The sequence below is a fragment of the Mus caroli genome, unplaced genomic scaffold (genome assembly GCF_978045245.1).
Source record: "Mus caroli unplaced genomic scaffold, Mus_caroli_1 scaffold_10, whole genome shotgun sequence".
NCBI classification, from domain to species: domain Eukaryota; kingdom Metazoa; phylum Chordata; class Mammalia; order Rodentia; family Muridae; genus Mus; species Mus caroli.
Window position 1 is genome coordinate 8,816,574 of NW_028227265.1, and position 21,834 is coordinate 8,838,407.

General features: G+C 50.8%; 1 protein-coding gene across 1 annotated transcript in view; it reads left to right on the plus strand.

Annotated features, from left to right (window-relative positions):
- The window catches only part of Clmb (calcimembrin), a 28,882-nt gene that overhangs the window by 893 nt on the left and 6,155 nt on the right, over positions 1-21,834 (plus strand). The window contains exon 2 of the mRNA XM_021169789.3: positions 5,448-5,493. Within this exon, the coding sequence (XP_021025448.1) occupies positions 5,448-5,493 (46 nt within the window). The remainder of the gene's footprint in view (positions 1-5,447; positions 5,494-21,834) is intronic.

Below are 21,834 nucleotides of genomic sequence, written 5' to 3' on the forward strand. Positions count from 1 at the left end.
GACCCGCAGCTCCCCTTGGGGACTCTGAGGGCAGGAAGGACTTCTGGCCTTTGCCAAGAGAACGGTGCAGTGCAATGTAGGAGTCGTTCCCGAGAGAGTAGAGAAATGTTAGAACACGCCCTGTTTTACAGACAAGGAAACTGAGTCCCAGATGGCTTCTCCTGTGTGGCAGACTCTGATGTCTCTCTCTGAGACACTTCTCTGGTTGTGCTAGCAGCTGAAAGCACCTCTTGTCTATCCAGATCCCTTTCCTAGTCAGGACACAATGTAGCCTGGTCCCCTCCGTGGTCCCCCCCCCCCTCAGGTCCGGGTCCTCCGCACAGGAGAAAGGCTGTGTATTTATGGAAAGACTTAATCCCTCCACCAGCCCCAAGGCCGTGGAAAGCTGTGTCTAATCTGTCCCTGGAAGGCCTCAGCTGGTGGGCACACACCAGGCCGGGAGTGTGTGTCCCCTAGGGAGGTGTAGGTCACTTACAAAGCAACTCGTCCTCCTGGGCTGAGGACGTGGAGATGTGAGTGCTTAGCCAGCAGTTGGCCTGTGCCAGACCTGTTCCTGAGCTGGCTGTCTTCACACTCACACAACCCTCTAACCAAAGTTGCCTCTTGTCCCCATTTTAGAGGTGGGAAACTGAGGCGGGAAGGTTGATAAGTCCAGGTGTTAGCCCTAAGGCAGCAGGAAATGGCTGCTTCACACTCACACAACCCTCTAACCAAAGTTGCCTCTTGTCCCCATTTTAGAGGTGGGAAACTGAGGCAGGAAGGTTGATAAGTCCAGGTGTTAGCCCTAAGGCAGCAGGAAATGACTCTCATCTTGGGGGCTAGGAGGGGAAGCTAGGCCAGGCCTGTAAAATCATGGGAAATAAGCCCACTATAGAGACTAATAGGTGATAGCCCACTCAAGAGAAATCCACTTTGTGTGTCAATCTCCCAGGCCCCACACAGCCATGGTCTCCTGCTAATAGCCACCAAAGTCACAGTATCCTTCCCCCTGTCCCTGGGCTCAATCATTCAGAAAAAGAAAACTGTTTAATTTCATTTTATGTGTATGATTGCTTTGCTGGTGTGTATGTCTGCCCCCTGCATATGCCTGTTGCCCTTTGAGGGCCTTGGAGCCCGTGGAGATGGAGTTACAGGTAGTTGTGAGTCACCATGGGGTGCTGGGAACAGAATCCTGGTCCTCTGGAAGAGAAATGTTCTTAACCACTGACTGATCCATCTTCTCCTCACACCATCCCACCCTCCCAAGTTCAAGCCTCACTGTTATAGAAAACATATGGACACTTTGTTGCGCTGTTATACTTTGTTAAGCTGGGGGCTTTATTGTTTAGCAGATGTTTTTAATGGAATGTAAGCCGCAAAGTGGAGCATAGATATCCCCAAGTGGCCCAGAGCAGGCAGCAGGCTGGTGGGAAGCCAAGGTTAGCCCCGGGTGGGATCTTGGGTGGGGTTTCCATGATTGTTGGTCTCTCTAGCTTCCCCAAGACTCTCAGGTTGGCTGTCTGGCCGTGAGGGGAGGTACCCCAAGGCATGTATTCTCAGCACGGTGCCAGAGCTGGAATTGAAGGAATTCTAATCCTGCCGCACAAATCAAGTGACTTTCCTAAAGAAGGAAGAAACCCAGAGGGGGGTGTGCCCAGCCGGAAGCAGCTCCGTGTGGGAGCTTGGGAATCAGCTAACAGACCAGGTTGCCCTGCCCGTCCCCGTCCCCTCCCCGCCCCCCCCCCCCAGCCTCTTGGGTGCACACACCTAGCAAACAGTCACTTTCCTCCATTCTGACTGCTCCTGCCCAGCCTGGTTCTTAAAGGACGGCTTTGTTAAGGAGGTGGGGCAAAGTGCCACTGTGAGTCAGGCTCTCTTGGCTGGCAGAGGGCACTGGGCAGAGACCACAGTGAGGGGTGCTCCGGAGCAGCCTAACCGCCTGCTCTTCAGTCTTCCACTCACGACAGCTGATACCGCCCTCAGGACTATGGCTAACGTAGCCAAGATTCCATAGGAGGAACCAAAAGAGGGTCTATCTCAGGCCAACTGCAGCCTCATACTGAAGCACACAGGATGTACGTTTCCCACACGGTACCCAGGCATCCCGCCTTCAGCCTGGAGACTGACACTTCATCCCTCAACAGCTCTGGATGTGTGTGGCCCTGGAGCCCAATCTCCCTCCCCCCCCCATCTCCTCTCCCCCCAGACAAGGCCCAGGGCCTGCCTCCCAACGCAGGTGCACATCATGATGACGTCTGACTTTTTTTTTCTGTGTGTTGCAAACCTGTGGAAGCCAGGTGGCAAAGTGACTTCTGATGTAATTAGTCTGCAAGGCCCAGAGAAGCCCTCGCTGCCCTCTTTCTGAGGTTCTTCTCAGAACCTTGGCTGAGTCTTGTGCAGTACAGTGGGTGAGCCATCCCTCCCTCAGCCCTGCTTATGGGGGGGGGGGGAGTAGATCCTGCAAGAGGAAGTGGGTCTGCCTGCTTGTCATTGGGGAGGATCTGGGGACCATTTGGTGATGAGGTTTTATGTCTCCAAGCCCAGTGTTCTGAAGGGACTATAAACAGAGCTCTTCACCCTGCAAAGGTGTAAAGTGAGAGACTTCATGCCCAGGTCCCCTCCTGTTCTTCAGGACAACCTGCAGCCTGCCCCTTCCCTCTGCTTGCCTGCTGCCACTGTACTAGCTGAACTGAGAATGGGCCCGAGGGATGGATGACCTTTGACCCCACACCTCAGTGGTAGTAGGAGGGAGTTCTCTTGAGACCAGGTCTCACTTGGCTCACTCAGGCCTCAAGCTCCCTATGTAGCTGGTGCTAGGGCTGAATTCCTTATCAAGCCTGTGGGCTTACAGGGGCGCGGCACCCATGCCGGGCTTGGCGTGCATTTCCTGCCAAAAAGATTGTCCCTCACACCAGGCATTGGTGGAGGTAGAGGCAGGTGGATTTCTGAGTTCAAAGAGGCCAGCCTGGTCTACACAGTGAGTTCCAGGACAGCACAGAGAAAGCCTGTCTTGAAAAAAAAACAAAAAAAGAGATTGTCCCTCACAAAATAATGACGCCATGACCTGAATCAGGAACATTACCGTAGCATCCATGCTACCCATCTAAGACAGGCTTTTTCTTTTCTTTTTTCTTTTTTTTGGTTTTTCGAGACAGGGTTTCTCTGTAGCCCTGGCTGTCCTGGAACTCACTTTGCAGACTAGGCTGGCCTCGAACTCAGAAATCCACCTGCCTCTACCTCCCGAGTGCTGGGATTAAAGGCGTGCGCCACCACGCCCGGCAACAGGCCTTTTCCTTTTCCATTTTTGTCATGTGTGTGTGTATGTGTGCTTTTGCATGTGAGTGGGCAGACATGCGGGGTGGAGGGTGGAATGCATAGACGTGTGCGTGCACTGGCACATGGACACCTGAGGTTGATGTCAAGAGTCATCCATTATTCTTCGGGCCTCATTCATCGAGGCAGGATCTCTCAATCAAAGCCAGAGCTCACTGATGTGCTCTGCTCTGAGGCCGGTGGGGATCCAAACCCTGCTCCCCACACCTGCATTGTGGGCACTTTAGCTGCTCCTCATGTTGCTTTTGACCAGTAATTCGCAAACGAACTCAACCCTGCTCCCTCCCCTGCCCCCCATCCTCAGCCTCAAAGCAGGTCCCACTCAAAGCTGGTTCTTCTCCCTCAACACCCTACCACCGCCACCACCACCACCTTGACTACATTTCTGGCACATTCCAGGCATGACAAAGACTTCAACACCCTCACTGTTCTGTGCTCTATGGGGTGGCTGAGATCAACTCCCAACTGACCGAACAGAAGGAGCCAGGCTCCAAAGTGGGAGTGTGCACCCATGTGCCCCGCCCCTGCAGAGAATGAACCCCTGCTGAGGTGACTGACAAGCAGGGCTAAGGAGGACCCAGAACTCCTGATCCTCCGGTTTGTATATCTCAAGTGCTGGGCTTACAGGCAGTGCACCACCAGGCCTCCTGCCTGCCAGGCAAGCACTCCACTCTCACATCTCCTTAGGGGTGCCACCTTCACAACCCTCCCCACTTGTTGGCAGAGCCCCCATTTTTAAGATACCCTGCTCCACCCACCCTGCCGCTGTGGAAGGTGTCTCCTGTAGGTTTGAACATGACCTAGCCAAGTGTCCTGACTGCCTGTGTTAACCAAACAGCAATTGCTTCAGAGTCTGACTTGGAGAACCTGTGGGTGTGTACTGGGGTGACTCGAATGAGCCTGGCAGGGGGCTGTATCAACAAAGCCCACCCTAGCATGGGTGTCAGCTCTTAAAAGCTGGGATGCATGTGGCTGTAGAAAGTTAGAGGTTAAGAGCACTGATTGCTCTTCCAGAGGTCCTTCCATCAACTCCCAGCAACCACATGGTGGCTCACCACCGCCTGTAATGGGATCTGATGCCCTCTTCTGGTGTGTATAAATAATTCCATAAAAAAAAAAAAAAAAAAAAAAAAAGAAGGAAAGAAAGAAAGCTGGGACCCTGAGCTCTCTACATCACTTGCAGAGTCTCTGCAAGCCCCTGAGCCTGGTACAAAACAGTCCTTACCACTTATATGTCCTGGGAGGAAGGCGGGACCTTGGGAATCTAGTGGGTTTGGGGTACTTCCTGAGACTTCTACATTGTTCATTTCCTGAGTGTTAAGGAGCCTCCCTCTGGGTCCGCACACCACCAGGCTGCTGGCCACTAAAAGGACCCACTTTGGGGAAGGTCATAGCATCCTTCATACCCTAGCCCGCCCAACCAGGCACAAAACCCTGATTCTCCTATGTCAGGTCCGCTGAGTCCTGTGAACTGAGGCTGACCCCGGATCCCAGCTCTGTGGCTCCCAGTAAGCTGGGTGGCCTTGCAAAAGAAGGCTTCAACTGTACCTGGAAGGTGGAGTGAAGATGGCTCCCCCTCCCCCGCCTCCTGCTCATATTGATCAGTCCCTTGAGTTCTGAGGAAAGTGGGGTAGGAAGGTCAATAGAATGTGGGTGAGAACTTTTCTAATTCTCCATGGACTAGGGACACAGCCTGGTATAGTTCAATCCGTTCCAAGAATTCGGCTCAGTGGTATAGCAGCTATGCCTGCTATGCACAAGGTCCCCGGTTCATTCCCCAGCACCACAGGTAGACAGGTCAACGACTAGAAACCCTAAAAATCAGCAGGGCAGGGGTTGTGGTAATGGAAAGATTACCTGCTATGGTAGGTGTCACCAGGCCCCACTTTCTGAGGCCTTTACAACTGTTGCTTCCACACCCTTAACCCTGACCAGCCTCACCTGGACAGCAGCTCTCTGCCCCGGGACAATATTCAGCCCAGATGTGGTCAGCAGGCACTGTGACCTCATAGCCAGCTTGTTTCAGCACCCTTTCCTGTTGTGTGCCCAGCTGGCCAAGTAGGGGCCTGGCCACATGGGCTGGGACAATGCCATCCCCTCCCTGGTCCTCCCTAAGTTCTTTCCTCTCTTCACAGGCCCGCAGAGGCGACGCCATGGGGCTGAAGCCCTCCTGTCTGAAAGGTAAGGCAGACTGTGGGGCTTGGGGATAGGGGGAGTGGGGGAGCAGAGAGGGAGGCTGGGGTGGCGATAGTACAGGGAGACACAGAGGCCTGGAGTGCTGGCCTAGACTGACGGGTTACACGTTAAGGCAGTCTGTGTATACAGTAGGGATGTTATAAATGCTGGCTCTACTTCCGACCCCCCTCCAGTCCTTTCTTCACCAGAGGTCAGTACCCCAAGGCTTCAACTTCCTCCTTAGAGGGAAAAGTCCCGGAAAAGAGGGTACCTGGTGAGGGGAAGTCAGGCATGGCTCTGAGAGTTGTCTTCCAGGGCACTCTGGATGCCTGTCATCGCGTGGGCAAAAGGTCAGCTTGGCTAGTTCTGTGTTAGAAAGCACAAGAAGGGCACAGAGTCAGAGGTTTTGGTGGAGATGGCTCAGATCTCTGGTCTTTTTGTTTTTGTTTTTTTTTAAAGATGCATTTAGAGCCGGGCGTGGTGGCGCACGCCTTTAATCCCAGCACTCGGGAGGCAGAGGCAGGCGGATTTCTGAGTTCGAGGCCAGCCTGGTCTACAAAGTGAGTGCCAGGACAGCCAGGGCTACACAGAGAAACCCTGTTTCGAAAAACCAAAAAAAAAAAAAAAAAAAGATGCATTTATTTTATGTATATGAGTATGCTGTAGCTGTACAGATGGGTGTGAGCCTTCACGTGGTTGTTGGGAATTGAAATTTTAGGGCCTCTCCTCGCTCCAGTCAGACCCACTTTCTTTTTTTTTTTTTTTTTTTTTGCTTTTCGAGACAGGGTTTCTCTGTGTAGCCCTGGCTGTCCTGGAGCTCACTTTGTAGACCAGGCTGGCCTCGAACTCAGAAATCCGCCTGCCTCTGCCTCCCGAGTGCTGGGATTAAAGGCGTGCGCCACCACGCCCGGCCCAGACCCACTTTCTCAGTCCCTGCTTGCTTCAGCCCAAAGATTTATTTATTATTATAAATAAGTACACTGTAACTGACTACAGATGCGCCAGAAGAGAGCGTCAGATCTCATTACGGGTGGTTGTGAGCCACCATGTGGTTGCTGGGATTTGAACTCAGGATCTTCGGGAGAGCAGTCAGTGTTCTTACCCGCTGAGCCATCTCGCCAGCCCCCCAGATCTCTGTTCTGATATTCAGAAGGAACCCAAGGACCATAGCCCCCATGAAAGACACCCAAATGGGCTGGCAAGATGGCTCAGTGGTTAAGAGCGCCGACTGCTCTTCCAAAGGTCCTGAGTTCAAATCCCAACAACCACATGGTGGCTCACAACGAAATGTGATGCCCTCTTCTGGAGTATCTGAGGATAGCTACAGTGTACTCACATATAATAAATAAATAAATCTAAAAAAAAAAAAAAAAAAAGAAAGAAAGACACCCAAAGCCTTCTGATGTCCCCCTGTGGCTCAGGCAAGGTCCCTCCCCACTCTTACCTCTGAGCCTTGACAGCCCTGCTGGTACCCCAGGCATAGCCCAACTGTTCATCATCATTTGGCTTGGCGAGGGCTCCATCTATCCCTGTAGCTCTCACAGGCTGCAGGGCCATGCCAGGCTTACTCTCACTGTCTGCTGTGTATTCTGATGGCCGCTGCCAAACTCATTACTCATGTGCTCAGTCACTGGCCTGACAGACACCAGGCTCCCCTCCCTGCCCACCTCAGGCTCCTCTCCTCAGCCTTCTCTTGCCTTCCAAGATGAGCCTGCTGAGAGGCCTGTGTTCCCCAACCTGCCCAAGGTTCTGGAGACCTGAACAGTGGCCTTGATTTCCCTGTCTGTAAAGTGGGATCATGACAGGCTGTGTATGTTCGGGAGTGCCAGGCTCCCAGCCTTCAGACTGCCCCTGGGGTGCAGCTTTTGTGATTATGCTATGGCCTTCTGCTCCCTGGGCCTTCCAGCCCTTTCTCTGAGGTCTTTGGAGACGTAAGGTCTCTGGGTATAGGCTAAAGCCTTCATCAGTTGTAGTTAATATGAACAAGATAAGCCAGACCGTGGTGGCACACTCTTCTAATCCCAGCCCCTGGGACACAGGCAGGTAGATCTCTGAGTTAGATGCCAGCCTGGTCTACAGAGTGAGTTCCAGGTCAGCCAGGGATATACAGAGAAAAAAAGTTCTCAAAAAACAAAAGCCGGACGTGGTGGTGCACGCCTTTAATCCCAGCACTTGGGAGGCAGTGGCAGGTGGATTTCTGAGTTCAAGGCCAGCCTGGTCTACAAAGTGAGTTCCAGGACAGCCAGGGCTACACAAAGAAACCCTGTCTCGAAAAACCAAAAAACCAAAAAACAAAAAACAAAAAACAAAACAAACAAAAATACCAACAAAGCATAAACAAGATGAACTGCTAGGGAGACAGACAGAATCTCTGCCCCTCCGCCCACCCTCCCCTCTGTAGCACACCCCCCCACACACAAGAGAAATGAAGAGGATGGGAAGGAGTGGATGTCTTCTGAGCTTTCTCTCACTTTGTGTGTGGGGGTGGAGCAGATTTAAGACCACACCCCTCGTGGTGGTGCGCACCTTTAATCCCAGCACTCTGGAGGCAGAGGCAGGCAGATTTCTGAGTTCGAGGCCAGCCTGATCTACAAAGTGAGTTCCAGGACAGCCAGGGCTATACAGAGAAACCCTGTCTCGAAAAACCAAAAAAAAAAAAAAAAAAGAAAAGAAAAGAAAAGAAAGACAAGACAAGACAGCACCCCTGTGACCCAACTGAGGTCTGGTGCCTTGGCCTGGACGGGTGGGGCATCTTGACTGACAGATCCACCTGGACTGCTAGCAACAGGACAGGAGTACCCGCTAGGCTTGCAATATGGCCCAGATGTTGGAGGAGGAGCCCTTATGCACTCTAGGGCTGCCTGTCTCCAGGACCCCAGGCTTACGGAAGCAGGTAAATGAGTGCCCACGTGTGGAAGTGGCTGAACGTAGGACAGCTGGTGTCAGGAGAGTTAAAGTCTAAGTGGACCCTTCTTTTGCTGTGGCTGTGAGTCTTAGCCTCACCATGGCTGTGGGCCCCTCCCTGTTATGTTGATGGCTCTTCAGCTCACCATGACTGTGAGTCCTCCCCTCTACTGCGCCCAGAGCAAAGCCTGCCTGTGATGTCACTTTTCTGTCACCATGCCGAATAGTCATAACCTTCGCACTGATGACCCGTGAGTGCAGAGTTGGTTATAGAATGCCACTGTGGGACACTGCCCCCTACTGGGACATATTGCCTCTCTACATTGCCTACAATTCTGATGCCTTGTGCACGTGGACCCCAGGCTTCTAAGAGATTCTCCAGCATGCATCATTCTCACACTCTTTTGCCTGGCTGTGTTCACTGGGCATTGCAGTTTCATCGCTCAGCATGTTGTGGCATGCGGCTCTTTGTCGAAGGAATAGATGACATTCAGTAGTGTGGATCTTTAGTCAGCCTTGAGTTACTGCCACAAAACACCTGAGATAAACAGCTTACAAAGACGAAAGGTTAACCAAAATAATAATAATAATAATAATAATAATAATCCCAGCACTCAGGAGGCAGAGGCAGGCAGATTTCTGAGTTTGAGGTCAGCCTGGTCTACAAAGTGAGTTCCAGGACAGCCAGGGCTATACAGAGAAACCCTGTCTCAAAAAACAAAAAACAAACAAAAAAAGAACGAGATGCTGATGTCATAACAGTTAGGAAATTAGAAAGGTTGGGCCATGGGCTGGCAAGATGGCTCAGTGAGTAAGAGCACGGACTGCTTTTCCAATGGTCCTGAGTTCAAATCCCAGCAACCACATGCTGGCTCACAACCACCTGTAATGAGATCTGATGCCCTCTTCTGGTGTGTCTGAAGACAGCTACAGTGTACTTATTTATAATAATAAATAAGTCTTTGGGCTGGAGCGAGCAGGGACTGAGCGAGCAGGGTTGACCAGAGCAAGCAGAGGTCCTAAATTCAATTCCCAAGAACCACATGAAGGTTCACAACCACCTGTACAGCTACAGTGTGCTCATATACATAAAATAAATAAATCTTGAAAAAAGGAAGAAAGGAAGAAAGAAAGAAAGAAAGAAAGAAAGAAAGAAAGAAAGAAAGAAAGAAAGGTTGGTTGGGCCAGAGGTCAGGGTCTTAGTATATCCTTCAAGAGCATGTCCTCAATGTCCTTTTTACAAACGTCCCCATGGGCTGGGGACCAGGGCCATGACACATGGACCTTATGGGATAGTTAAGATCTTTTTTTTTAATTTTTTAAAAAGATTCATTTATTTATTATATGTAAGTACACTGTAGCTGTCTTCAGACACTCCAGAAGAGGACATCAGATTTCGTTAAGGGTGGTTGTGAGCCACCATGTGGCTGCTGGGATTTGAACTTGGGACCTTTGGAAGAGCAGTCAGCACTCTTAACCACTGAGCCATCTCACAAGCCCTGATACTTAAGATCTTAAAAGGCATACACAAGTAGTAATCCCCACTACTTGTGAGGCTGAGGCAGGAGGATTTATGCAAGTTTGTAGCCAGCTTGGGCAACATAGTCCCAGGCCAGTCTGGGCTGTACTGTCCCCGTGGTCAGTGGGATAGGGCGTGTTTTATTTCTCTCCCACCGGTCAATGAGTGAGCCTGGTTGTATTAGGATGTCTGAGATAGTTCAACCCCAGGACACAGACCAATTCTCCAACAGGACACACCTTCATCCCACATTACCACAAGCCTAAAAGCCACATTGCACCAAGGGCCCCTGGGCAGGAACTTTGAAAAGAACCCTTCGAGGTGGCACCTTGTGTGCAGTTTTCATTGTGTGCTTTGGGTGTGTTAGACTTAGCCTGCCCTGAGGTACTGTGGTGTGTAGCCAGGGCTACACAGAGAAACCCTGTCTCGAAAACAAACAAACAAACAAACAAACAAAAAAGAAAAAGAAAAACAAAAAACTAACCAACCAACCAACAAATAAATAAAGTCTGGGCTGGTGAGATGGCTCAGCAGTTAAGAGTGCTTGTTCTAACAACCCGTTTCCAACTGGTTTGGGTTCCCAGTACTCACATGGTGGCTCACAATTGTCCATAACTCCAGTTCCAGGGGTCCAACATTGTCTTCTAACCTCTGTCAGCACAGATGTACCCGTAAGCAAAACACTCATACACATAAAATATACAAATATTCCTTTTGGGTTGCATTTTTTTTTTTTTTTCTTGCCCATGGCCAGGCCATAAACAACCTGTGACAGGCAAGGTAAGGCTTAGACATACATTTGGGATTTTCATGGGTTTGGGGAATTTTTGAGTAGGAGGAATGGGAATTTTTCAGTTCCCGAATCCACCACAAGCAATTATTTATTAGGAAAGCAGTTGAAAGTTGTCCTTGGGTGGGCTCAAACCACCAACCTTTCGGTTAACAGCCTAACTTGCTCACTAACCAATTGCATGACAGAGACGGTTAAATGTTCCTTTAAAAGATAATATATTTCTTTTTAAAAGATTCATCTATTTTATTTATTATTTATTATATGTAAGTACACTGCAGCTGTCTTCAGACACACCAGAAGAGGGCATCAGATCTCATTACAGATGGTTGTGAGCCACCATGTGGTTGCTGGGATTTGAACTCAGGACCTTTGGAAGAGCATAGACTCATCTATTTTCAATGTGTATGTGTGCGTGTGTGTATATGTGTGTTTGTGCGTGTGTGTGCATGTGTGTGTGCATATGCGTGTGTGTGTGTGTGTGTGTGTGTGTGTGTGCGCGAGCGTGCGAGTGCGAGCGTGTGTGTGTGCATCTGTGTGTGTGCATCTGTGAGTGTGCATGTGTGGGTTCAGGTGAGGCCAGAAGAGGGCGTCAGATCCCCTTGGAGCTTGAGCTCCAGGTGATTATGAGCTGTCTGATGGGGGCGCTGGGAACCCAATGGCGGCCTCAGGTCCTCTCTCAGGTCCTCTGTAAGAACAGCAAGAGTCCCTTCTCACCAGCCTCCCACCCCCAAGGACTAACTTCTCAATGGGACGCCTTGGCTCCTACAGTGCCCCCCCCCCGACTCAGTGACCCCTGTTCCCCACACCTGCCCTTCCCCCACAGCCTGCCCCCATTCCTCCCCCTATCTCCAGGTCTTTGTTCCTGCTGTTCCTCTGCCTGAGACATAGGTCTCCATACCAGGGTGGCTCCAGTGTCAGTCAGTCCAGCCTAATGTTGGGGTCCCTCACGGCTCCTCAGCTTCTCTCCTTGTACCCCCTTTGTCTGCAGCCTGGACCATATGTTCGCATAGCCGTGTGTGTCTCTTCTTAGGACTCCCTCACAGCAATGGCCTAGAGTGGGTTCTTGGTACACTTGTTGGTAAAAACAGCCTGCCCCAGTTTCCAGCCCTGGTCTGGGCTCCATCCCCTGAGCAGGCAGTTAGTCTCCTGGAATCCCATGTGTACGGAGCTTCTGTTCCAGGCTCAGATACACCCAGATCCCTACCCCATGGCAGTGGCACTGCCAGCCATTGAGGCTGAGGACTCCCCAGTCCCTCAGAAGCTGGAAGATGCCATTTTATAGATGAAGACATTAAAGGCCAGGAGGCCAGCGAGTTCGGTCCTTGCAGGTGTATCAGCTGAGGATCTTTGAGGGGCGCTATCTGCACTCTAAACCCAGTGATTGGCATCTGCGTGGCAGAGGGACAGGAAAGATAGACACGAGAAGCTGCAGCAAAGACTGCAGAAGTGGAGCCTGGCCACTTGGAACCAGGAGAGGCCGGAAGGAGCCGCTCCTAAGCCTCCCTAGAGTTGCTCGTCCCAATACCACCTCCCTTAAAGTCTGGTGGCCTCCAGAGCCATAAAGTAGGACATAAAGTCCCACTGTCTTATGTCACACCGTTTGTGGCCATTTGTTAAACAAGCCTCGGGACACTTGGCCCCTGCTGGAGGAGAAAAAAATGTCAGCCCAAGTAGCTGATGAATGGAGCCCAGTCCATCTATCCAAAGTTGGTCAGCCAGTCTGTGACCTCCTGGGAGCTCAGAAGGAAGAGGGTGAGGAGGGACCATATCTCCGTTGTCACAGATCCTAAAGCAACACTTCAGAATCTGTAGGTTGTGACCCCTTGGGAGGAGGGGGGTCACATAAAACCGTCAGAAAACATAGACATTTACATTAGAATTTATAACAGTAGCTAGATTCCAGTTCTGGAGCAGCACCAAGAATAATTTTATGGCTGTGGGTCACTACAGCATGAGAAACTGTGTTAAAGTGTCACAGCATTAGGAAGGTTGAGAACCACTGTCCTAGGGAACAGAAGAGAGAGGAGTGTGGTCTCCAGAGAGAGTACTGGCCAGCCTGACTCTGCATGGCGGGACTGACAGGCAGGCCATGCCTCTCCTCAGCTTTTGGAGGGGGCCTCCCTCAGAGCTAAGCCTCTTAGCTCTGAAAGCCAGACTCTAAGGCTCTAGAAGAGGAAAGGAAGAGGGAGAGCCAGCCCAGCCCTACTCCTACCCCTAACCATGGCCTACTGACCACCAGCCAGCAAGAGTTGCCTAGGCTAGGCGTTTAGGCCCCAAGACCTGACAAGACCATGCACTGAGCTGTTGTGGGTAGGCAAATTCATCAAAGCACCTCCCATTTCTCCTGCCCACTTCCTTTTCCTTTTCCCTTTTCTTTCTTTTCTTTTCTTTTCTTTTCTTTTCTTTTCTTTTCTTTCTTTCTTTGCTCAAGGGATCCCCAGATAGTTGGTATCCCCACTCAGAACTTTCTAGCCCAGGGATGTAAAGCTTTGTCAAATAGGAGAGCCACGCAGAGTGTCTTGGGGGTCTGCTGCAGCCTGGCTTCCCAGCAGATGGGCCTGGTGTAATATGCTGCGTCCCAACTATTCTTAATTCCCCACTATAAACAACAATGTGTAATTATACATGTATGGGTATGTAGCTTTTATACATGTGTGATCTATGTAGATTCAACCTAATAGATTTAGTATAGTGTGCTACAGAAAATAGCCAATGCTCTAGGCTAAAAAACTTTTGATTTCAGGACAATGGCAAACCGGGGTACACATCTTCCGAAGCAGGCAGCACAACCAAAGTCCTCCAAATGCAAATTATATGTGCGTGTATGTGTATGTATATGTTTCCTTGCATTTGTACATGTTTATATGTGTATTATGTATGTATATGTGTATGGCTGGTGGCAGCTCATGTCTTTAATCCCAGCAGCATTCAGGAGGCAGACAGACAGGTTTGTAAGTTCAAGGTCTGCCTGGTGTATGTGTATGTATGTATGTGTATGTGTTTATATGTATATGTGTTTATAATGTATGTTTACATTTATATGTGTATATATAATTCTATAAAAAGACTGATGTTAAGGATGTAGGTCAGAAAAAAAAGGGGGGTCTGGCAAGATAGGTCAGCAGTTAAGAGTGCCGACTGCTCTTCCAAAGGTCCTGAGTTCAAATCCCAACAACCACATGGTGGCTCACAACCATCTGTAATGAAATCTGATGCCCTCTCCTGGAGTGTCTGAAGACAGCTACAGTGTACTTACATATAAATAAATCTTAAAAGTCAGTTGACAATTCTAGCATTCAGCAGGTGGAGGCAGGAGGATCAGAAGTTCAAGGCCATCTGCAGCTATATAGAATGTTTTAGTCCACCCAGGGTGGTCAGCCCAGAGACCTGAAGACCGAGCCAGATCTCCTTCTGGAACCTTCTATACAGAGCCTGCCCAGGCAGCTCCATCCCAGGCTGACCTGAGTGTGGTAATCTCGAAAGCCTGTTTGAAACTCGGGGAATACATGATGATCAATCGATCCAGCCCCTTCCCATCATGCCCCAGGGCAAAGTTCAGCTCCCTGCCCCACTCTAGGACTTAACCTTTCTCGCCAGTGCTTAAGCTAAGCCTCAGCAGCGCCCGATGCCCTCAGGAATTAGGGCACCCGCCCTAGTAGCAGGGAGCAGATGCCCTCCATAATCGCCCGTGCTGCCCCCACCCCGCCCTGCTGGAGCCGCTTAGTGAGGACCCTCCCCACCCCCAGCCTGAAGCCCCTCAAGTCAGAAGTCAGCACCACACTGGCTGTTTATCTGTCCAGACACAAGCAGGGTCAAGAGGCAGGCCAGCCATTCCCTGCACTCCCCCTTTTAAAAGAATACTCTTGGCCAGGCGTGGCGGCACAGGCCCTTAATGCCAGCACTCAGAGGTTGAGGCCCGTTGGCTGTGCAGGACTAGTTTGAGATCAGTGGGAACCGCACAGAGAAACGAGAGTGCTCTCTCTGTATTCCGTGGCAGCTTGGTGCGTGTACACAGTGTGTCTTGGGCCTTCGTCTGTCCTTGACAGCTTCAGAGCTTTGTCAAGTGACTCCTGGCAAGTGAACCTGGTGCTCCCCACCCTGTCCGCCACATGGTAGACAGAAGGTACTGATAAGACATCTCTCTTTCTCATTTGGCCAATTTGATGGTGGAAAATGCCTTCTTGGGGTGGGGGGAACCTCTGCTTTTCTTTTCTTTTCTTCTCCTTCTTTTTCTTTCTTTTTGATGAGTGTTGGGTCCAGGCAGGCCTCCAACTCACAGTCCTCTGCCTCAGCTTCTTGAGTGCTCTGAGTCTTGCTTCCTTCTCAGAGAGAGCAGGGAACTTCCTCACAACACATAGCAAGTGGCAGTGGCAGGTACCCTGGAGGCAATGGGGGCCCCTGGGGTATGTTGGGGGAGGGGTGCTGTAACCCCTTATGTGGCTCCAGCCTTCATAGAGAGTGATGGGCTGTGGCAAAGACAGGAAACCAACAGCTATCAAGGTACCTGCTCCAGGCCACAAACACATTCTGGGCCATTACCAAGAGCAATGGCATATGAATGTGCACACACAGACACCCCCCCCCCCACACACACACAAATACGTACACATGCATGCGCACATGCACAATCAATTTTCTTTTCTTTTTTTTTTTTTTCAAGACAGGGTTTCTCTGTGTAGCCCTGGCTGTCCTGGAACTCACCCCGTAGACCAGGCTGGCCTCGAACTCAGAAATCCGCCTGCCTCTGCCTCCCAAGTGCTGGGATTAAAGGCGTGCACCACTACTGCTCAGTGATCAATTTTCTTGAAGCATAATTTACTGTATAGCCCAGGCTAGCCTGGAACTTAACTAGCCTAAATTAGCCTCAGATAGCCTAAAATTCAATAGCCAACCTCTAGCCTCAGCCTCCCAAATGCTGGAATTGTACAGATTACACCTGTGATTCTCAACCGAGGATGGTGTGTGTGTGTGTGTGTGTGTGTGTGTGAATACATGTGTCCCACAATAAGAAAGTGCCAGATGTCAGAGAAACACAAGCCCCACAGTGATGCACACACTGTCAGCAGGCAGGAGGCTAAGGCAGGAGGATCCAGACTTCAAGGCCCACACAGTAGAACAAAGCCTTATCTCAAGAAATAAACAAATGAAATGAGACAGGACCATCCTTCTGCCTCACTGAGACCCACGGACAGACGTCGAGTGCACACTGTTGACTCGGAGATGTCAGACGTGAGCCCTGAGTCCAGCTTTGCCTGTTTCCCGTGACTAAGCTCTTACAGTTGGTCACCCTCCTATGTCCAGTTTAGGGTTGAGAGGCCAGGAGAAAGGATCAGAGCTGCTTAGTGATGAAGCCGGGGCTGGACCCTGTGAGCGCTCTCACACAGCTGGGACCCCAGCAGCCTTCCCTGAGAGTCCTGCAGGGACATACAGGAGTGCATGCAGGAGGTCAGCCCTTAGCCTGAACTCTCTCAGCTTCTTCACAGGCTCCTCCCAGTGCGAGCTCCAGCCGCAGGCCCCTGACGCAAGCAGGAGCTTTCCCCTTAATTGAAAAGAGATTTTAAACCATCTCTGTTGGGCCCAGGCCACTATAAAGAGGTAAAAACAGCCAGAGCCATCAACCATCGCCACATCTGTAGGGACATAGGCTTTCCCGACGGTTGGTGTTATAAACAGAACGTGAAGGACAATGAACGGCGGCTAGATGTCCTGAGAGACTCGTAGCATTCTCTGCTCGGCCCCTGGTTCCTGGCCCAGGGCCTTTGCTAAGGCAGTGGCTGCCCCAGAACCCTTCTCTGTCCCTTCTGCTGCTTTGATTGACCCCCTCAAGCCACCCATAGTTTGTTGTTTGTCCTTGTTCCTCTTGTGACCAAGCCAGACTCATGACTGTGTCTCCAAGAGCCAACATCAGACCCATGTGACTGTACTGTATCTCGGTGTGGTGGCCCCTCCTAGCGAAGTGTTCAAATGGGGTCTGTCCTGTCCCCACACAGACCCTGTAATCTTTGTGGTTCCCTTGCTGGGAAGAGTGATCTCAGAGCCCCCTAAAGAGACGCAATTGTTGTTGTTGTTGTTTTGTTTTGTTTTTCTCTTTTGTGTAAAGGGAGCACGCCCAGGACAGAAGCTTGCTGCTTTTATTCTGATGCAGGCAGGGCCTGACATGATTACCCAACTGGTACAAAGAGGAAGCATGTGACAGGGCTTGGGGAACATCCAGCGTTGGAAAAAACAGGCAGGAGGTCGGTCGGGGAGGTTTGTGGAGTATTGGCTCGCTCCCTCTGAGAGAGAAACAACACGTCTTGCTCTGTTCCTGTTGCTGGGACCTGGAGCAGGAGGCAGGGCAGGCACAGGGAGCAGGCAGAGCAGCATCTGTGGAGTCATTTTGATCTCAGTTTCCCATGCCCAGAGCCTGGTGCACTGCCTGGTACCCAATGGATGCACAATGAATGCCTGTTGTCCGAGTCTGAGCTCCTCCGGGGCTAGGGCTGGGGTTGTTTGTTCCTTTATCCAGAAGTGGGTCACAGAAGCCTGATACAACAAGTAGGCAGCCCTGGCCAAGACGGGCTTCATTCCCAAGTCCATGGCCATCTAACAAGAGAGAAGGTAGCTCACGAGTGCCATGCTGAGCCTGACCCCCCTGAGTGCAGGCACGCACCACCACACCTTTTTTTTTTTTGGTTTTTCGAGACAGGGTTTCTCTGTGTAGCCCTGGCTGTCCTGGAACTCACTTTGTAGACCAGGCTGGTCTCGAATTCAGAAATCCACCTGCCTTTGCCTCCTGAGTGCTGGGATTAAAGGTGTGAGCCACCATGCCTGGCTTTTCTTTCTTTCTTTCTTTCTTTCTTTCTTTCTTTCTTTCTTTCTTTCTTTCTCTCTCTCTCTCTCTCTCTCTCTCTCTCTCTTTCTCTCTCTTTCTCTCTCTCTCTTTCTTTCTTTCTTTCTTTCTTTCTTTCTTTCTTTTTTAATGTGGTGCTGGGTATGGAACCCAAGATTTTGTGTATGCTGGGCAAGCTCTATCTGCTAAGCTAACCTGCCAGCTAGCACCCACCCCAGCTGTATACAGAGACCGACCATGGAGCCCCTGACGGGCACGTGGGTGCTCTTCATACCAGGTGCCTCTTATTGGTTGGATTGTTAAGGAAATGCTAAAATTGAGCCAGCTGGCATTTGTAGCAGCTGGTATTCCTGGGCGGTGCATTAAAAGGTACTCACCAGAGTGACCTAAGATGATAGAATTAATGACAGGCATTGTAGCCCAGTGGTTTCCCAACCTCCCTAAAGCTGCAACTCTTTTAATACGTCGTGGTGAAACCCCCCCCCCCACACACACACACACATACAACCATAAACCAAGCGGCAACCATTTCGTTGCTACTTCACGCTATGATTTTGCTACTGCTATGAATTGTAATGTAAAAATATCTGTGTTTTCCCACGGTCTTAGGCGACCCCCTGTGTTTATGGAGGTTGCACAGGTTGAGAACAGCGGGTCTAGCCCCTCTGTGGGGTCATTATGTATCCCCAGCAGGACAGAGAACAGGCTGAAACAGTTGAGGCCACTGCCTAGGTAGATTGACTTTCAGCTTTCTGACTGGCTCACCGGGTCCTGGGCTCAGCAGGTTGGAACCTTTTGTGTGTGAAAGTTGCTTTGTTGGAGGAAGACAATGGGCCGGCTCCCAATAGAGCCAGAGTGCGGTTTGATAAAGCGCCAGTAGAGGGAGCCTGTGAGCCACAATGCCCGCTCAGGGACAGAACTTTGAGTCTTTTGGGAAGGGAGGCCTGGGGAAGGCTGAGAGGGAACCTTGGATCCTGGGGTGTCCTAGGTAGAGGCTAGATGTGGGGTCATGGGCATGAGTTCACGTGGCCCTGAGCTTTAGGACCAAGAAATGAGAAATGGGGTCCGAAGCAGGAAGGGTTAGAGCCACAGGAACCATAGATAGGTTGCTACAGGACGTGTCATCCACATACGTATCATTTCAATAATCTGGTTTTTAAAATTATTTTTTATTTTTCTAAATTTATTTTATGTTTATGAGTACACGGTAGCTCTCTTCAGACACACCAGAAGAGGGGTTCGGATCCCATTACTGATAGTTGTGAGCCACCATGTGGTTGCTGGGAATTGAACTCAGGACCTCTGGAAGAGCAGTCGGTGCTCTTAACTGCTGAGCCATCTCCCCAGCCCCCAAGCTCTGTTTTTTATAGCCAGGGAGATGGACGCTCAGAGAGACAAGCCATCCATTTCCACAGTCACCCTAGGTTAGGAGTTCCCAACCCTGGCTGTTATAATCTCCAGGAAGCCCGACAGACAGCCCCTGTCAGGGAAATGGAGACTCCCCGGGAACTGTTAAATCTCCTAGGGTGAAACCTCAAAAGAGCCAGGAGGAAGAAAGCTGGGTGTGGTGGGGTGCTGGGGCACACCTGCAATCCTGGGACTTGGGAGTTGTGGGTAGGAGGCTAGCGTTGGCGATGGGAAGCCCTGGCTCAACATCAGAAGAAACCTCCCGGAGAATTCCCACAGGCGGCTGTGGGGTTATCACAGCCACAGCCAGGAGAGGGCAGAGCTTAGCTTAGCCCATCCTTGGCTCGTTGTGAATCACCGTGTCTGAGTTCAGCTTCTCTGAAGGTGGCTTAGCCTGGATCTGTGGAGTCTGGTTTGCCTACAATAAAGACTGAAGTACCACAGAAAATAAAGCTCAAGGTGGCGGGGGCAGGAGGGAGCCCAGCCCTTGGCACAGCCCCAGAAGACCTCCTGCACAGGCTCCAGGCCCACCCCACGCCTGGGTCCCTAGCCTGTGCCCTGCCTCACTTGTTCCCCTGGAAACAGGCTTCTAATAGCCTGAGGCAGGCAGGGAATTGACAGATGACAGCTCTAGTCCCCAGGGTGGCTAGCATTTGTTTTTTAATCTTTACTGTTGCCTAATCCTCCTGAGAGCTTTGCTTCTGCCCAGAGGCTGTGAAGCTGTGAGAATGTGCCTAGGGACCTGCCCTCCCCTCTCCCTTCCTTCCCACTCATCTCTTCTCCCAGTCTCCCTCCCTATTCCCTACTTAAACCCCTCTCCTCCACCATCTCTCCTCCCTCCTCCCTTGTTCCTCCTCCCTCCCTGCCTTTTCCTCTTCCTCCATCCTCCCTCTCCACCTTTCTCCTGGCTCCCTGAGCTCTAGATACTGTCAGCTTAAGCTTCAGGCTCTGTCCCCAAGCTGACCCTTCACTACTGTGTCAGATTCGGTGGGGGGACGGGGAGAGGAAGGGGCTCTAGCATTAGTGTGGGGGCGGGGAGGGGGCTCAATCTTTGTGGGGTAAATTTCTCACTCTCTTTTTGAGACAGGGTTTTTCTTTGTAGACCTAGCTGTTCTGAAATTCACTCTGTACACCAGGCTGGCCTTAAACTCACAGAGTTCTACCTACCTCTGCCTCCCAAGTGCTGGATTAAAGGCATACGCTGCCACCACCAACGTGTGTGTGTGTGTGTGTGTGTGTGTGTGTAATGTGTAATGTGTGTGTGTATGTGCATCCAATGGTGTCTTCTCCTTGTGTATATGTCTGTGTGAGGATGTTGGATCCTGGGATTACAGACAGTTGGGAGCTGGGAATTGAACTGAACCCAGGTCCTCTCTGAAAGATCAGTCCATGCTCTTAGCCCCTGAGCCATGTCTCCAGCCCAGCATCTCCCTGTCGCTGCCATGTGACCACGTGACAATGTGCACACGGTATGAACACGTGGTACTGACTGACATGTGATGATACTCAGTGTCCTGTGCTGTTGTGGGTTGGATTGTGTCATCCCAAGATTTGTCCATGAAGATGTCGCTGTGGCTCATGCCTGCAATCCCAGCACAGAGGGGGGCTGAGGCAGGGGGTTGAAAGTTTGGAAATCCACGGATATGTAGTGAGACCCTGTCTCAAACAAACAAACAAACAAACAAAAAGACAGGACAGGGTTTTAATCAAAATGGCCATGTAGGAGTATGGTTCATCAGCCATGGTCAAGGTGACTCTTGGCTGGTCACTGTCCTGTTCACATACTGCCGAGGTGACTGACTGGTACTTACAGGCATTGTCTTACCATGGGTGATGTGTTGCGTACCTCCTGTTGTCCTGGCTCACTGCAGGTTGAGGGCACTGCTGGGGAGACAATGTCTTTTCCGAGGGACCAGGAGACTGTTGAGGCCCACAGTATCTCAGTCACGGTGTCTTCAGCCCTAGGGAAGATGAGAGAGGTTTCTACATCTGGGACTTAATCAGTCACTACTTTAGACCGACGTTCCGGGCATTCCCAGGCCTGCGTGCAGAGCAAGCCCGGAGACAGAAGCCAGACAAGGCTGGTTGCCTGTGTCCATCCTGCCCTGTGTTCCACGGCCCTGGCCTGCTGGATCAGAGCCTCCAGCAACAATTCTTTTTGGCTTTTGTTTGTTTGTGTTTCTGGGACAGGGCTAAAATAATTGAGCACTGGGCTGGAGAGATAGCTCAGCGGTTAAAAGCACTGACTGCTCTTCCAGAGGTCCTGAGTTCAATTCCCAGCAACCACATGGTGGCTCACAACCAGCTGTAGTGAGATCCGATGCCCTCTTCTGGTGTGTCTGAAGATAGCTACAGTGTACTCATAGACATAAAATAAATAAATAAATCTAGCCAGGCGTGGTAGTGCATGCCTTTGATCCCAGCACTTGGGAGGCAGAGGCAGGCAGATTTCTGAGTTCGAGGCCAGCCTGGTCTACAAAGTGAGTTCCAGGACAGCCAGGGCTATACAGAGAAACCCTGTCTCAAAAAACCAAAATTAAAAAATAAATAAATAAATAAATCTAAAAAAATTAATAGAGTGCGTGTGTGTGTGTGTATGTGTGTGTGTGTAATTCTATTTGTTGTCTTTTTTTTCAAGACAGGATCTTACTATGTAGCCCTGGCTAACATGGAACTCACTTTGTAGACCAGGCTGGCCTTGAACTCATAGAGAGCACCTCTGCCTCCTGAGTGCTGGGATTAAAGGCACGCCACCGCCCAGCTTAGCTTTTGTTTCTTGAGACAGTCTTCTGTGTCTCTTGGCTGGCCTTGGATTCCTGAGTCTCCTGCCTCAGCCTTCAAGTGCTGGGATCAAGGTATACCCCAGACGCCCAGGCTATAGCAAACATGACC